We start from the raw sequence: 18,290 nt of genomic DNA on the forward strand, positions 1-18,290 counted from the left end.
GAGAAATCCCTTCCTCAGAGGACACCACAAAAGGTTAGCTGCAGGACTTTCTACTTGAGCCAGTTTTTCGGAATGCGCAGAACTGTGGACCTCGATGATATTAATTTTGCTGCTTGATTTTATGAGAGTAAGGCTAGCGGTGGAAGGAATACATTGAATAAATCTTCCCTGTCAATGTGGCATTTTATAGGCTCCTCCAGATGTGTTTTCATTGGCTAGGCAAGTGATAACCTCATAAAAGTAAATATTTTTTGAATCGCCACAGGCAGGGTGATTCTGGAGACAAATACTCCTCATTCCACCTTTTGATGAGCATACTGGCTCTGCCTTCTTTCTTTGAGGAATCAAGAGGGAAGGATTAGGTAGAAGGAAAGAAGAACATATAGAGGAGGAAAAGGTAGTTTGGAGCAAGCTGGCGATGCGGAAATGGGGAGGGAACAATGACACATGGTTGCGTGATAGGAATCTGTCCCTGATTTCTTCCTTCCCAACCCTGACGGTTCTGGGCTCTTCTCCAGTAGCCCTTCACCACAGCTACCAAGTGTCTGTCCCGGCTCTGCCTACCCTGTCCATCCTGAACCCTGTTGCCTAATGAATCTTCTGAAATCAACACTTCTCCCATTTTAGTGACTGACAGCTGGATTCAGAACCCATGATTACTTGGGCTCAGCAAGCTCTTCTCGCTTTTGCCCTCCTACCGACCATTTATTAAGCAAACATTTTGTGAAATGCACAACGTGAGCTTCCTGGTGTAAGTAGACCACTCTGCTCTCCGTACGTTCTAACTCTTCTCTCCAATATTCCTTGTCCACTCTTTACCTCCACAGCCCCCTACGCAGTATCTTTTTCTAATCTATTATCCTCACACCCATAAGACTTCAGGGTATTTTATTCTTTTTTTAACATTCTCCACATTTCCTAGAGTAGATCCTCACACCTAACAAAACCTCGAAAAGCGTGTGTTAATTAAATGGCTTGCTAATTAAAGAAATGAGCAATTATACAATAAACTGCTTGGTGAAATACAGGTTTTTAAAGCAGTGGGGAAGAAACTAGTAAGCTTAACATTTTTTAAAAAGCCACCTCATTGCTCCTAATTATCCGTTGTTTGAAACACTCTTCTTTTTATCCAAAGTCTGTGTTGACTGTCTCCCTCTGGGTGGGGACCATCCCAGTCAAATGATGGATACATTCATAGATTCTGTCTCTTTCTACTCTTTTCACACATTTTAGACAGTCAAAAATAAGATCAGATCCGTTTTAGGAAAGGACAGAAAGGTGTATTTATCAAAGGCAAAATTAGCCTTAGTCATTAAAATACATTCATCTATATGATGATCATCTCTTTGAAGGAGCATCAGGTGTGGAACTTCTGCCATGAACTGCACTTTGGGCGAAGTGTTCTGGGATATGAGTCCAGTTATCAAAGAGGAGGTTCAAGGGTAGAGGTGACGATGCCGCTCAGATGCAAGTTAAAAGAGGCAACAAGTGATGCAGTAAAACCCTGGAGACTGGAAAAGTCAGGCAAGATGGATAGGAGGCTTGAGTTGAGCCAGAAAAAGACCAGGAAGTTTTCTGCAGTATGCAAATGAGCAAAAAACAAGGCAAAGATGGAGGGAAGGTTGTCACGCCTCCCGGCTGCATTTAGAATTGCGCGATATGATTACCTCACAGCAGAGCAAGACGCTGAAGCAACCGTGAAAAAGTGTGTGTTCTGCGCCTCTGGACTGGAGGACGCCGTGACGGCCCCTACGATCGTTATCCCTTAAAACGATCATTGAACTAACCAAGGTGCCCTGTTCCCTAATCTTCCCAAGTACACAGGTATTTGCCATCATTACCTCGGGGCCCCGAGAAGGACAATCATAAAGCGCTGCAATTGCTTTACAGATGCCCTTAAATGAATTCACCCAAACTCTCAGCGAAATAGGTGGCAAACAGCCCACCTGCTGGATAGGGCGCTGTCACCGACAAATGAAGCTATCTGTCTTGGAGACTGCTCTGGTCCCAGGAGATTGGTAGAACATTCCCTTAACGTGGTAGTTAACATTTCTTTCACTGCACCCAGATCCCTGGGTGCTGGCGATCCCCTCAAGGACAATGTGTTAGTAAACTCTGAGTCCCTGATGCCTTGCCCAGGAGCGGGGGATTGGCAAGCAGGAGGCTCAATTAACGTTTGCAGAATTAACAAATTCCTTTGCTGGGAAGCGGCTTGTCCTTCTCTGTTCTTTGTTTTATCTTTCACTGTGCTGTTGAGCAAGTAATGTCTTAAAAAAAATTTGCAAATTCAAGTAGTACAGAACCCTCTAAGGCTTCTCCCTAGAAACGGAATTGGGCGTTTGGGGAGCGGAAGAAAATGAGTTTTCATCGTTTTGGAGGTTCATCAAACTGGAATAAAGCTGGTAGACAATGACCGTTGGGTGTGTGGCCTGGATGTAGCCTTCATTTCAATCCTGATCTTTGGAGTTTTTTGTCTGAAGCAAATGAAAAAAGAGGAAAAAAAATAGAAATGAGAAAAAATGATTCCATTGATCAGTTTTAGGTGTTTTTGCTTTATCTTCAACCCTGTCGGTTTATTTTTCCTATTTGTCTAACTTTCTATTTTGACTCCTTCACAGAATTTAAACAAATAAACAAAACATACATGAGAATATATCGGACCAAAGCAATACCAAAATGTTAAATGAGCCTCCGGAACCACGAGATGGGACAAGTTTGTACTTTATCAATATAAATGTCCCACCAGTACCTTTTTATGTCTTGATGTCAGAGTTTTATTTACAAATTGATCTCTTATCTATTTGGCTGGTAGACCTTGCAGACATTTGGGACTTATTTTACTCATGTACACATCATCCTATGATTTGACTAGTCATTGTTAAATGTAACATTACGTTGAATGAAGTTAAATTTGAAACCAATACCATTTTAAGCCAAGTCAGTTTCAGTCAGCCTTGAGACCATGTAAATTTCCAATGGCATGAAGACCTCAGGAAGTTTATGGCCAATTTTTCCGAGTGAGACGAAAGCCACTAAGATTCCACAAACAGGTTCCAGATAAACCTTTTTGTCATAAACCACTGTAGCTCTTGCCTCTAAAATCCGCCAGCTCTTATGACTGTCTTAAAAATCTGGATCATTCCTAAATCTGAGACACACGAATGAGGTTGAGAATTATCTGTTGACCATCGTCATCTTTCTTCCTTAAAACCTTTTTTTTTTGGTATTATCTGTTTTGCCCAGTTATAGGAAGATTATAAATTTTCCATTTGCAACTCCATGCAAAGATATCTCTGATTTAAATTCTTCTGTCTTAATCTGTTTGGCATCCTTAACCCACCTGAGCTACCTCACTATAATCATTATTGCGTTTCTATATTTATTAGGCACTTGCTTTGTGTAATAAAAATATTTCTCTGCTTGTAACATTGAAACATGAACAAGTCCTGACGTAGGACCAAAGCAGGATTAATAATGATCTGTCATATAATATTCAACCACAATAATAGCCACTCCAAACAAAACTTTCCCGTCGACATTTCCTCGTGGAGCCCAGAAGCCGTATCAGTCCTTTTCTGCCTTCCCTACTGACCTTTCGGGAAATTTCCTCCCACTGATGAAATTGTCATTCTGTCACCGCAAAAGACAACAGAGTAATGTAAAATGATGATTGGCAAAAGCAAGGGCTCAGGCTGGCCTGTCTGTGGCAGTTTGAGCACGTTCTTCTTTCTAATTTAAGGAGAAGCTGGCGTTTCTTAAGATACTGTAGTTCCCTTAGCACATTTCAAAACTGTCTGGCTAGGCATTCAAAAGAACTGAAAATAGTAAAGTTAGAGTTTTAAATATTATAGTTCATTGATTCCTTTTTTAAAGGCAGCATAAAAAAGCACTACACCCTTAAAGCTCTTATGTTTGTCATTGCTTTTTAACTGGGTATTGATTTTTTTTCTTAAGCCAGTTAAGCATGGCCAAGGGAAGCCCAGGGTTCCTTTCAGAGTTCTTCAGGATCATCTGTCTGCTCAGGGGACCTCTGAGGGTCACCCCTAGTGCCAGTGGTGGGGGGTGGGCACCCCATTCCGTAGACAGGCTTTCAGATTATGAGAAGACTTTCCTTCATTTTAAATCAGTAGTTACTTTCCTCTAATGCTATGGGTTCGTCTTTACTTGTCAGCTTTTCCAACTCTCCTCTTGTTTCTTCACACTTGTAGCCAGAAACACCCTGATCTTTACTGGATCATCCTGAAGCTAACCATTTAAAAAAATATATATTTCTTCTCAAGGTTCCATTTGATGCCATTAGATAAGACCTACGATTAGAATAACCACAGTACCTGACAATAGGCATTCAATACACATTAATTATATTTTGGGTTTTAAAATATCATTCTGGTGCACAGGAAAGCACAGAGGCAAATCAGTGGACCTAGACTCCATTTGCAGTTCAAGTATTAATTTGTTCTAGAATCTTGGGCTATATTTTCACCTTTCTCAGTCTCAATGTTCTCAGATTTAAAAAAAAAAAAAAAAAGAAGAAGAAGAAGAAGTAATGATAAAGCCCATCTTATGAAATTGTGCTGAGGATTATCTATGTTAGTATCATGAAGTATCTATCACAGTTCCCAGTACATAGTAGGTCCTCAATAAATACTGATGTCCACACAAGGCAAATCTTCCCCCAACCCTACCTACCTTATAATCTGGAATAGCAGTGTCAACAGAAAAGATAAGGACCTTTGGCTTCCAGCTTTACCTTGTTTAGTCCCACACCTTTGGGTAAACCACTCCATCTCCTTGCATATTTATTTCCCTATCACATAGTCCCACATCTGCCACACATAAAATATCGGTTGGGGAAGAACTTTCAAAAACCTTGGTGTGTTTTCTTATTATAAGGTATTATTTGGGGGCACCTGGGTGGCTCAGTGGTTTAAGCCTCTGCCTTCGGCTCAGGTCATGAGCTCAGGGTCCTGGGATCGAGCCCCGCATCGGGCTCTCTGCTCAGTGGGGAGCCTGCTTCCTCCTCTCTCTCTGCCTGCCTCTCTGACTACTTGTGATCTCTGTCAAATAAATAAATAAAATCTTTAAAAAAAAAATAATAAGGTATTATTTCCAGCAGCAATTTATCAGTGAAAAAATGAAAGTGCTGAATGAATGAGTCACCTATTGTCCCCATCACGTCCCTCCCCACACCAGAGCAGGGAGGAGAAACTCCACAAATGGTGTTGAAAACCCGGTCCACTCATGTTTATGAAAATACGCACATACGGGGGGCGCCTGGGTGGCTCAATGGGTTAAAGCCTCTGCTTTAGGCTCGGGTCATGATCCCAGGGTCCTGGGATCGAGCCCCGCATCGGGCTCTCTGCTCGGCAGGGAGCCTGCTTCCTCCTCTTTCTCTGCCTGCCTCTCTGCCTACTTGTGATCTCTGTCTGTCAAATAAATAAATAAATAAATAAATAAATAAATAAAATCTTTAAAAAAAAAATACACACATACGGGAACATTAGTCTGATAGGTGCAAATCCAGGCAACCACTCTCACATGAACATGTGGCACAAGAGCCCCTTGACTCAGTGCTGATATAAACACTATGGAGGTTCAGAATCCCAGAGCTGTCGTTGTCTTAAGACTCACGCTCTTCCTTCTCATTTCTTCCAGGAATTTCTATTACATCACCATGTTACGGGACCCAGTGTCACGCTACCTGAGCGAGTGGAAACACGTCCAGAGAGGGGCCACGTGGAAAACCTCCCTCCACATGTGTGATGGGAGAAGCCCCACCCCCGATGAGCTGCCCACCTGCTACCCCGGGGACGACTGGTCTGGGGTCAGCTTGCGGGAGTTCATGGACTGCTCCTACAACCTGGCCAACAACCGCCAGGTGCGCATGCTGGCCGACCTCAGCCTGGTGGGCTGCTACAACTTGACTTTCATGAATGAGAGCGAGAGAAACACCATCCTGTTGCAGAGCGCAAAGAACAACCTGAAGAACATGGCCTTCTTTGGGCTCACGGAATTCCAGAGGAAGACACAGTTTCTCTTTGAGAGGACATTCAACCTCAAGTTTATCTCCCCCTTCACGCAGTTCAACATCACGCGGGCTTCCAATGTGGACATCAATGAGGGCGCCCGCCAGCGCATCGAGGAGCTCAACTTCCTGGACATGCAGCTTTATGAGTACGCGAAAGATCTCTTCCAGCAGCGTTACCATCACACCAAGCAGCTAGAGCACCAGAGGGACCGGCAGAGGAGGCGGGAGGAGCGCAGGCTGCATCGGGAGCATAGGGGTCACCGGTGGCCCAAAGAGGACGGGAACACAGAGGGGGCAGTCACTGAGGACTACAACAGCCAGGTGGTGAGATGGTGACCCCCTGCCCTCTCCTTCCTCGTGAGGGGGAGGATGAGCAGGCATACTGAACTTCTGTGGCATTGGTGACCTTGGAGGATGGTAGGCATCTGAGGACATCTGGCTATATGTGGCTTGATGTGGACACCTGCTTCCTCTTTGTCTTCATCCTTATCCAGCTGGAGATGATCTGTTGTCTTCTTCCTCCCTCCGCCCTCCAATATTTTTCAATCCCTGATATCAAGTAGGGTAGGAATGCATCCAATAGAGACGTCCTTAGGAGGTCAAGGAGAGAAGCACCAGAAAGGAAACTCTCAAAGAGCTCCTTTGCAGCATCACGAGAACCCCACAGAGACACACATGAAAAGCCAAATTATAGGCTTGGATGTTCTGCTGAAGCTGGTCTGTTTCACACTGTCTCTGTAATGGAAATATTGGCCTGTCCAGAGAGAGGAAGAAAGAAAGAAGTCCCTTTCAGCCCTTAGATGAGGTTTTATGCCAACCCTCCCTTGGCTGTTGGCTCTCATCTTGAACCCTGTTTGAATGTGGCTTAATCATAAGTAGCAGTGTTTGGTGGTTGTCATTGTCTTTAAACAAGGTTACCCTACTACTGATCATCACTAAAGACTCACACTCCACAAAGTCCTTGCATCTTAGCTGGGAGCCATGCTTCCTCCCCCATCTTTTAGGGCAAAGCTAGTGGAATCAGGACGGGTGTGCGTGGCCCCTGAGAAACGAATAGTGGTTGGGGTAGTTAGGAGAAAATGTGCTTAGCAATTAAGACCTAAGGAGATCACACTTTACTGATCTTCTTTTCATTCAAAAGAATTAACTAATAAATTAAGGGGGGGGGAGGATGACTGTATGATGTCTCACACTTCCATATGGGCTACAAAACTTTTAGGTTTTTTTCAGGGATGTTTCTGTTTTACCTCTTCAGAGCAGTCATCCTCTTCGACATGGTACTGCCAAGTTTGATGTTCTGTTAAAAGAATCTTGCCCGAAGATTAGGAGTTGAGCTGGCCCATATGCAAATGGTATGCAAGGTCACTAAATACATGATAACTGATTCAGGCCAGGAGATGCAGAACCCAATGGGCCAGTTGTCCCAGGAGCGTAGACAGACGCTACCTCCCAGGATCCTTCATACCTCCAGCCTGATCACTTTTTTTTTTTTCCCCACCTGATCTTTGCCTGTGGTTCGGCTGTGGCTCTATTTGGCAGCTCGGACTGGAATGGATAAAGCAGGACAGGAAATTGGGCTCATTACCCACTGCTTCTTCTTTTCCATTTTTCCCAGTCACCACTACAAGAACACAAAGTCTGTCAAGTACTCAGGGGAGAAGTATGGAAAAGGGAAAAGAAAGGCCTCGCCTGGCATTCCGTAGTAGGATCAGAGTGGGTAGAAAGTTTCATAACATTGATCTGATCAGTCCTTTCAAGGAGCTGAAGGCAAAATGAGTGAAACCCCTAAATCAGATTGAAAAGCCTATTTCATTGATATCTAGCATGTTTGATGTTTAAGCCAGCTTTGCATAAGCCACATTGCAGCCTCTGGAATACTCTCACTGGGGTGGAGAGTCGATCAACCCACAGGCATTCATGGAATGCCTGCTTGTAGAGAGAGGAACCTGGGGTCTCCATCAGAGAGAGATTTGGAGAAGTGGCTTTGATTCTTCTTTCATGACCCTTGGCTTCATCTGTCATATGAGGGTAGGCATTATTGGGGACCTCCCTTGTGTCACTTATTGAGGGAGCCCTATTCATACCTTGAATCCATTCACAACAAGGTAGATATTATTAGGCCTAATTACCTAGATAAGAAAAGTAAACCCCACAGAGACGAGGCAGCTTCCTGGTGGATGGTAGGCTAAGTCTGGCCAACTGCAGAGCGCAAGTTCTTTTGATTCCATCATGTTTTCCATGGGGGACAAAAGCTTCCTGCCAATAGTGCAAGAAGCCAGCCATTAGAGCCCAGAAGGATTTGTCGCTAACCCATGTGCAGAGCACAACTGTGACGGTCCCGCACTCTCAGTGGACCCGGAGCCATGCTGCCTTGGGTGAGTCCCGCCCTCTCCACCTCCCTGACCCATCAACAAGCTGAGAAATTGATGATGTTATAGGCACTTGTACTTTTTGACACCTCTATGTTAAAGGGACCGAGTCAATATTGCTTGTTAGTTGGTAGAAATTAGACTCACGGAAGATTCGCATCTCCCTTACCGCCGATTTGTTCCTGAGGTTGAGAGGGAAGAGGTTTACAGCTACAGTTAATGAGCAGCCCTCTCGCTCTCTCTTTGCGTTCCGATGTTAAGATCTCATGTTCTGCCTAGAATGGCAGAGCTGCAAATTATCCTTCAGCCTGCCACTGTGACACACACACACACACACACACACACACGTGCGTGCACACATAATAACAATCCAGTGTTTTGTCATGTGGAAAATCAAAACAAGTTAGGAAGCATGTGGATTGTTTCTTTTAAAGTCACTTTAAATTTTTTGGCAGGAAATTCATGCATCGCTGAGACTTGGAGGCGGCCTCTGCTAACTTCACACTGTTCCTTAGGCATGTCGGGATTTATATCAAAAGGCTTTCCTCGGCCTGCACCGAAGGCACGATGTATGGTGCTTCACTTGAGACCAGATATCAGGATGTTCACAGGAGAAACCATCTCTTTGTGTTGGCCCAAGGCCAGTGCTGAGCAAATTAAAAAGACCGACAGGGGCTTCCTCCCTCATAACATTTCATTCTAAAGCAGCACGCTTGTTATATCCCTGGGGTCCTATGTTGATAGAAATGAAGAGGTAGGGATACAGTTTGTTCTTCCAAAATTGACTGCGCACCTATGTGCTGAGTGACACTCAGAGAAGGGTTGCCAAGAGAAGACAGCTGGGCCTTGGGATCCACGGGGAGTCAGCAGTTTTGCAATCCAAAACCCAATCAATTCCAGATACATTGGTATTAAGAGCCCAAGAGGAGGGAGAAAATTTTCCCCAGGGACTTCCACATCCTACTGACTCCTACAACTCCCAGATAGACATTCCTTCCCTTTTCTTGACAAGGGAAGCCCCAGATTGGGATGGGGTGACCTTGTGTACATATTTCTGGGTGTGTTTAAGTTATCGTCATGGACTGAGGTACATACTCTCTCTTCTGTCTCCTTCTAACTTTTTGGAAGCCTACTCTTGGAAATCAGAGCAAGTCTACCCTGAGAATTCTTTGGATACTCCTTCTAATAACTAATAACATTAGCAATCAGTATTGGGCAACAGCTATCAATATCATGTGTGCTATGCATTTCTTATCATCTCAAGGAGGGAATTGTTTCATAGTTTAATCAAGGGTTTGAAATATGAGGACTTGTTCAAAAGTCTGAGTAGAGATAGTATTTACATGGGGAAGAAAGTCTACCAGAGGGAGACCTGGCAAAGAGGCAAGCATAGATCATTTAAGAAAAAAAAACAAAACAAAACAAAAAATTAAATCCATAGGATAGGATTCCCATTTGGCTGCTTTAAGAGAGAAACTCAAAATAATAGTGATTTCAATGAGATCAAAGCTGTTGTCCTCTTATTTGAAAGGCAAACTGGTTAGATAGCTCTGATGAGTGACATTAAAGAACCCCAGTGCCCTTCCTGTTGCTTATTCATACTAACATGTGCATGCCATCCTCATGGTCCACAGTGACTGCTGAGGCTCCTGCCATCTCATTTGTATTCCAGACAGCAGAGTGGACATGGAACGAAGTTGCAGATATCACATCCACTCATATCTCATGGGCTAGAACCTAGTCATTAGCTACAAGTAAATGCAAAGGAGGCCAGGACATGTCTTTATTATTGGTTGCTATGTGCCTTGATAAACAGGGAGGGAGGGTTCTATTATTAAAGAAGCAATGTGAAAATTAATACTGGTAAAACTATCAACCTCTGACACAAAAGGGAATTGAAAACTATGTCAAGTGCTTTTCACATTTACCCATTTCATCATACGTTTTGCAAAGATTAAAATTCATAACTTTGTATAGCACTTGATGCTTTCAAAACACTTGTACATTTAGTATCCTATCGGATCTTCAACACTCTCTCATATGGTAGATATGGAGGGCGTCTATTCATGATCCCATCTGGTAGTTTCCAGTGGAGATTCAGAGAGTTTAAAAGATTTCTCAATTCGAGTTTATCAATAAGAGCGTGGCTCAGAGCCCCAGTCTTGACTTTATAGCCTCCCCGATGACTTTATGCTGCTCAGCATCCATATCAGGACTGGGAATTGCAAGAATATGAAATCTCGGCCTTTATTGGCTTATGTTTTTCCTTACCTTCTTGTAGAACTGCAGTGACTTAGAAGATGCCAAGGAGATTGGTAGAGTTGGCTCACTGCCGCCAGGGAGGGATCATCTCATTAGGAGTGAAATGTCCAAGAGACGGGCAGTGTTTCAGGGGAGACCGAAAAGCACAGACATTCAAACAACACACGCTGACTGTTCACCCCAGCCAATCCCAAAACCGAGTCAAGATGAAGGCTGAGGAAATGTGCTCGCAACTCCTTAGGGAAACTCAGTGTCAGAAATATCTCGAATCAGGAACAGCCTGAATAGTGAGAGGTAAGAGATGATCAGTAGAACCCTGCTCAAAAAAAAAAAAACAAAAACAAACAAAAAAAAACCTCTCTTCTTCCCTACTTCTTCCCCAGGTCTCTGGAATTTTATCAGCAACTTACTGCTTTGGTTCTTAAAGGTTTTATTTGGTGTTAAATGAGTCCCTTTGCAGCCTGCCCTGTTGCTGGAGAGAGGAAATGCAGCCGTTGCTGTCATAGGCTAACATCTTCACACAGAGTTTATCGGATTCCTCTCTCACCATCGCCTCTAGCTGAGAAGAAAGTCCTGTATAATGGGATCATGCAGGGGTGGGAGTTAGGGAGAGTAGAGGTAATTGGAGAGGAAAGCAGGGCTCTTAAAAGGGAAGCAGGTCTTTCAAAGGTGGAAAGATGAAGAATTTAACAGGTGCCCGGAAATCTTGAGAAATAGAGAAACGACACACGGTTTCTGTCCTCAAGAGCAAGAGCAGGCTGGGGACATGTGGACCGTCATTCTTTGGCCATTTCAAAGAGCTGCCAAGGGCATGAGGCTCAGGAAACAGGACCCCAGCCCTGGCAGCGTTTTAGGGACTGAAGTAAAGGCTGAATGAGTTGGCGGGGTCGGATCCGAGGGAAAGCTGGCGTGGACTGGGACAAAGGGTACCCTCGTCTGATCACAGCTCTGTCTCCAAGGCTTTTCTTTCGCATAATTTGTGTGCCTCCTCTGGTCATCAGAACCGCAGCTGCACGTCTCCCGGCTGGGTCCCAGGGCTGGCTGAGTCCAAGGGCACCCGCCAGCCGCGGCACCTCTGGGGAGCACGCCGAGTTTCCTTCTCCAAGTCACCTCCCTCAGCCCCCTCCTCCGTTCTCGATGGGACATTATCCTGCTCTGCTCTCACCACATCCACCCGGACACATCCGAACTAATTCCCTAAGACTTTGAATGAGCCCTTCTGGGCCAGTGGGTGGGATCTGAGACCCAGGTGTTCTGTAGCCTCATGGCTGGACCGCGCGTGGGCCCACCCGCACCGCACATGGACAGCACCAACTTTCCGTGCAGAAGTGCTGAGATTCGCAGACGACTGGCCTTGCCATGAACACCAGCAACCTCTGCGAGACAGAAGCCCCGGGACTTCCAGGCAAGGCCTCGAGGTATCCTACCAGGACTCCCGATCTGAGCACGCCAAAGCACAGATGTTTCTTAAGCCTGTGTTCGACGTCGTCTATGGAACAGACTGCAACTGTCACCCTTTGACGCACGGAGTAGAGACTCTGCGCGTTCCATGTTCTGTTGCTCTGTGGGAACTCATCAAAGGGCCGGATGTCAGTGCTGAAAACCCTCAGTTCTTGCCGGGGGAAACCGTGTTCCAAGGAAGCAGAGTTTGTGTGATTTAGTGACCGCCATTATTTGCCTTCTACAAACCTCTTACGTTTTTAATTTCTTATCTTTGTAATCATGTGGCGGTCTTTCCTTTCCTTTCCTTCGTGTGCGTGTGTGTGTGTGAGTGTGTGTGTGTGTGTGTGTTTGGCCCCTGGAAGTACTTTCTGGGCTGGACTTGCATTATTTTTCATTTAATGTATCAAAGATGAAACCCGTTGGAAAGAAAAATCTAGACTTTTACTGGTGCCCCATTTTAGATGTAAACATAGTTATTCACTAGATAGTAAATTATTTCACCTAAGAGATATTTCCTTTTGTTTCTGTGCAATAATATGTATGAACCCGGGTACTAGGAGATTGTATTGTGACATTATCAACCCTTATTGCTATTTAAAAAACGATAGTTTGTAGAACTGAGGATCTCCATTGATGTGAAGCACAATTTAATGAATAAGTTAACATATTAAACTGTTGTGATGTCAAGAACAATTGTTTTCCCCTGTGATTTTGTTAGACATTTTTGCAAAATGAGAAAAGTTGGTCAAACACTTTAAGGGATTTATGGAAATTGAATCCATGGGATCAGCTTTGTCAAACTCTAAAAAAATCCATGCTTTGGATACAAATGTGCCTATTGGATGTGAAGCTTCAGAAGCATAAAAGACAAAGAAAATATAGATTGAAACAATTTAAAATCTCTGAGGCCAGGGAGGATTTCACAGGCTCTCAAACACATAAGCTTCTAGAACAGTGGTTTTTAATGGCCCTCCCTGTTTCTCGCCCACCCCAGCACATTGAAATTCACTGTGAAACATGGGAAAGCAGCCTGGAGAAGAAGGGAGTGGTAGGAGACAAAAGCGGAACCGAAGCAAAGCTGTCTGGCACTGACTCTAAAGGAAAAATAAGAGAAAAAGAAGGAAAAGAGGCAGAGAGGAACAGGGGAACAGGGAGACAAAATGGAAGCAGAAAAATAAAATAACAGTGGCAATGAACGTAGGTCTTTCCACAATTTCAAAGCGTAGGATTGGTCCCCATCCATTTTTTTAAATACCTAGTTCCTAAAACAAATGCAAAGAAAGAAAATTAGTTTCTGGTAGAAAAAAGTCCTTTCCTTCAAAAAAAAAAAATTCCTTTCGTGGTGGGTGCCTTTTAAAATTTTCTTTTTACTCTTTAGAAGTGGGATTTGCGGATTCCTTCCTTACTTATGGGTTTGTGAGATTTAAAGCCTTAGAAGAATGTTATTTGACCATGTCCCTCTAGCTCATGGGAATCATAGGCAAAGTCACCTTGACTCCACAGCAATTGGAGAGCTCATAGGAGAGGCCCAAAGACAACAGAGCTGAAATATAAACACACGTGCACCCCCACTCCCCCACCACCCCCGTCCCCACCCCCGCACAGACTTTTTTGTGGGCTTCTGTCTTCTAAGGGTTGGGGGGAGGTATACGTTGAGAGAAGAACTCAGAAACACTGAAGACTTACTTCTTTCCCCTACTCACCGTGAAGATAAAACTTGAAATGTCAAAAATGTTGAAAATCTACTCTCAAAATAGTAAGGTTTCCCTTTCACAGATCAGTTTTCATATAAAAATAAATGTGAAAATTAGTAGACTCTAATTTAGAATAATTATGTCTTTATATATAATGTTAGGTTTTTTATGATTACAAAGTAATGTGTGATCTTCGATCTTTTGAAAACATGTGAGAAGAAATGCATACGTAAAAGAGCCAAATCCTGACATGATTTTGATCTATTTCATTGTTTTAATGTATTGACAATTAGAGTAAAATTTTAAATGACAAATGTTTTAGGGAATTAGAATCCTACAATCTATATATGTAAATACATATTTTACAAACACATATTTTAACCTCTTAATGCCCATTCTTTGAAAACATAATTTCAATACTGCATGTAATTCTACTGTTCTGATATTTTGGGGACATTCTTTTCATTTTCAATGTTCCCACTGGTGTAACTCTCACTAAAATGAATATATGTGTCCTTAAGCAGCGCCTCCGTGAGTGTCTCTGTATACCAGTGGGCAAGAGGACCGTGATTGGATCACTGATTGGATCTCCCCAACGACTGAGAAAGAAAAAATATTCAAGACTGTCAAAATTGCATACACGCAGCTAAGTGAATTGTGGAAAAAAGAAAAATGAAAGTTATTCATATACTCAAAGAAAAATACGTGTGTCTCTGCAGAGCCATCTCCCTGGCCCTGGATGGAAGCACTCATTGCCCAGGATGCTGGGAGCATGGCTGCTGGCTGACAGCGGTCATCTGCGTCTCTCTAGAGGACCTGCCACCCCCTAAGTCATGCCACCTATCAAGGCCAGGCTATCTCGAATGACATGGCTGGAGAGGCTAAGGCCACATCTTTTCAGTGGGGACTTCTCAGCTCCAGCGCGCGATGTAGGGTCAGTTGAGGTTTTCACTCTAACTCGGCCTCAGTTTCCTTTCTGCCCCTGTCCCCAATTCAGGTTCCCCCCAACCCTCCGCCAGTTGCTCCCAGTCAACCTTTTGCACACACGCTCCGCTCCCAGGGCACAGAGACCTTCCCCCGTCCTGGCCTCCAAGACTCTGCTCTAGCTCCCGCCCTGTCTTTGGAGCTTAAAGCTGTTTTGAAAAGTTATTCTGGCATATTTTGTCCAACATTTTTACTTGTTTATGGTTGAAAGAGGAATCTGTGTTAGCTCAGTCTGACAAGTTTCTAGAAACAAGTCTGTTCTTCAGTGTTTAAATCTCCTTCGCTTCTCTATTTCCATGGCTTTTTCATTATTCGCTGCTTCTTCACGTTCTATTTTGAAACTGCAGATTTTCACAAATAAACTTTCACTCCCTTTCTGCTTGGAGGTTTCTCCTCTGTGTTTGCTCAGTGCTTTCATAAACCTCTCTGTTGTAGTCATTCTCTTTAATAATATTTTTCTTTTCCTATGAATGCTTCTATTTTACTTTATTGTTCCATTTCTTAATTTTCAAGTATTAATCTTACATTTATGCTTGGATTTTTCATTTTAACTTTTTTTACTTATTTTTTTTTCATTGATCTAATTTTTTATCTTTTATTTCAAATCCCACCAATTCCATCTGACTCATACTGCTTCACTTTTCATTTTTATTGAGTATATCCTTTTATTCAATTTTCTATAAAAGTGTATTTCAGTTTGTCATTGTTGGTTGTAACTGCCCCTTTACTTTGAAACAAACTTATTTTTTCCTGTTGTCCGTGATCAACATGTTGTGCTCAGATAAATGTGCCCGCATAGTTTCTGCTTTCAAAACTCTACTGAGGTTCCTTTGGGGCTTTTTTTTTTTTTTTAAGATTTTATTATTTGTTTGTTTATTTATTCATTTCAGAGAGAGAGAGAGAGCACGTGTGCCTGCACACCAGCTATGGGGGAGGGGGAGAGGGAGAAATGATGTGGGGCTCAATCCCAGGACCCTAAGATCATGACCTGAGCTGAAGGCAGATACTTAACCCACTGAGCCACTCAGGCATCCCAACTTTGGGGCTTTGTAAGTGATCAGTTTTTGTAAAAGTTTCGTGGATACAGAAAAGAAAATGTATTGCATTATCAATTACACATTGATATACACATTACACTATATATGTATGTGTGTCTGTGTGTGTATGTATATAATCAAAAACAGGATACATACAAAAATCTGTGTATCATTTCTTAACAGTTTTTAGCTTATATAGTTTGATGATTTGTTATTTAGTATTTATGACTTCTATATTTTTTTATTGATCAGATTACCACTTTCAATATAAAATGACCCCTCTGTATCATTTAATAATATTTTTTGCAATTCTACATTTTAATTCTACACTTTAACTTAATTCTACATTTTAATGTTTTCATTTTAATGTTTTCCTGTAATTTGCAATTAACATATGGTTTAATTTTTCTTCACATAGTTCGAGCCATGGTCTTAGTTTGAAAAGTATTATAATTTATAGATTATGGTCTTCTGCTACTTTATGATTTTTACTACTTATGCTTCCTTTCTCTTTTATTTTCTCTTGTTTTGATAGGTATGATTTCTTTGGAATCAGTGGTGAGAATGCAATCATATTTACTTGGCTTTCCTTGCGTAATTGGAAGATGTTCACACTTATGTAAATGCAAACATTTACAGGTTTCCCTCATCCTACTTCCAAGTGTTTATTTTCATACCTGAAGTAACAACCCTGGATTAGAAATAATCTGGGAGGCTAGATTCATATTGTCACTGCTGTTGTCATATCGTCATTAGAGTTAGCACTGTAATTCTATCAAAAAGGGAGAGTGAAAATTAGGCAAAGTGTTAGTTCCATCCTAATCTGAAAAATACTAAGTTACTTTCAAAACCAAAGACTTCACACTTCTTGCTGAGGCTTTCATGATCATTTAAATTATTTAAACAGTTGCTGCCTATGAAGTAAGATATGACAATAAAGAGGACATTAGGACCTCACAGATTGGTGTTCGAAAGCCATGGGGACAGGTAGCTTTCAGAATGTCATCAGTTCCTGTGAGCAATATATTTGCTCGGTGAGAAAAAAAAAAAAAAAATGAAAGGAGTGTGTCACCTTCACGAGGTGGAGATCCAGGTGATGGGAGCTGAAATGATGGGGGGACCATTGGCTGATGATTAGTAGATGACTTTCTTTCTTTTTTTTTAATTTATTTTTTATTTTTTTTTATAAACATATAATGTATTTTTAGCCCCAGGGGTACAGTTCTGTGAATCACCAGGTTTACACACTTCACAGCACACTCCCCCCCCCCAATGTCCATAACCCCATCACTCTCTCCCGATCCCCCTCCCCCCCCAGCAACCTCAGTTTGTCCTGCGAGATTAAGAGTATTTTATGGTTTGTCTCCCTCCCGATCCCATCTTGTTTCATTTATTCTTCTCCTACCCGCCAGATGCCCCACGTTGCATCTCCACTTCCTCTTCTCAGGGAGATCATATGATAGTTGTTTTTCTCCGATTGACTTATTTCTCTAAGCATAATACCCTCTAGTTCCATCCATGGACAACTTTATTTCTTACAATCACTTCTTTTTTTATACTTTACACAGATCCGGTTACAAACAGGATATAGATTTACGTGCAGGATGTGAACTGCGTGTGACATGTGAGCTACGTGCAGGACGTGCGCTACGTGTGGGATGTGGGCTATGCACAAGCAATTGAATGCAACAAGTGAACAACAATTACCTCTTAGCTTTATTTTTTTTATTTTAATTTATTTTCAGTGTTCCAGAATTCATTGTTTATGCATCACACCCAGTGCTCCATGCCATACATGGCCTCCGTAATACCCACCACCTGACTCCCCCAACGTCCCACCCCCCGCCCCTTCAAAACCCTCAGGTTGTTTCTCAGAGTTCACAGTTTCTCATGGTTGGTCTCTCCCTCCGATTTCCCCCAACTCACTTCTTCTCAAGAGCGAGTTAAGGATTGTCCACACTGATCGGCTCCATCTATCCTGAAGGAGGACATGAAAGCACTCCGGGGATCCTCCCACTTCTATTCTGGGCGCTGGCCCAGGTAGACTTTTGCTCTCCATCTCTTGGAGTTTTCTCACAGGATCCGACATGACCCCAGTCACATTGGCAAGGATCTGGGTTGTGTTCCAAAGGAGTGAAAATTTTTATCAGGACTCTAGAAATGCAATTGTCCTCAAGTTTAATTTATGACTAAACCCATCCTAATATACATAAAAGGGGGATTTAAAATGACCTTCTATAGTAGGTAACAAGGTTTTTGTTTTTGTTTTTGTTTTTAATTTAAGAACATAATTTAAAATGTCTCTGAATGAAAACACTGGCAATTCTATTATCAAGGTAGCGGTTATTGAATGAAGATAACATAAAGAATTCTTTTCTGAAGAGGTAGAGCCTACGTAACTCCATGTGGCTCACTTTATCTGGGGCACAAGCCAGGTGCTCATGCCCTCCCCTCCTGTCTCTCTACCTACAGG

At 42.7% G+C, this 18,290-nt stretch overlaps 1 protein-coding gene across 1 annotated transcript in view; it reads left to right on the plus strand.

Moving 5' to 3' along the window:
* HS6ST3 (heparan sulfate 6-O-sulfotransferase 3) overlaps positions 1–12,792 on the plus strand; it is a 610,422-nt gene extending 597,630 nt beyond the window's left edge. Inside the window, exon 2 of the mRNA XM_082700698.1 lies at positions 5,656–12,792. Coding sequence (XP_082556824.1) covers positions 5,656–6,364 — 709 coding nt within the window. The 3' untranslated portion in view covers positions 6,365–12,792. The remainder of the gene's footprint in view (positions 1–5,655) is intronic.
* Positions 12,793–18,290: the final 5,498 nt, after the last annotated feature.

Source organism: Mustela nivalis (genome assembly GCF_964662115.1).
Source record: "Mustela nivalis genome assembly, chromosome: 15".
Classification (NCBI taxonomy): Eukaryota; Metazoa; Chordata; class Mammalia; order Carnivora; family Mustelidae; genus Mustela; species Mustela nivalis.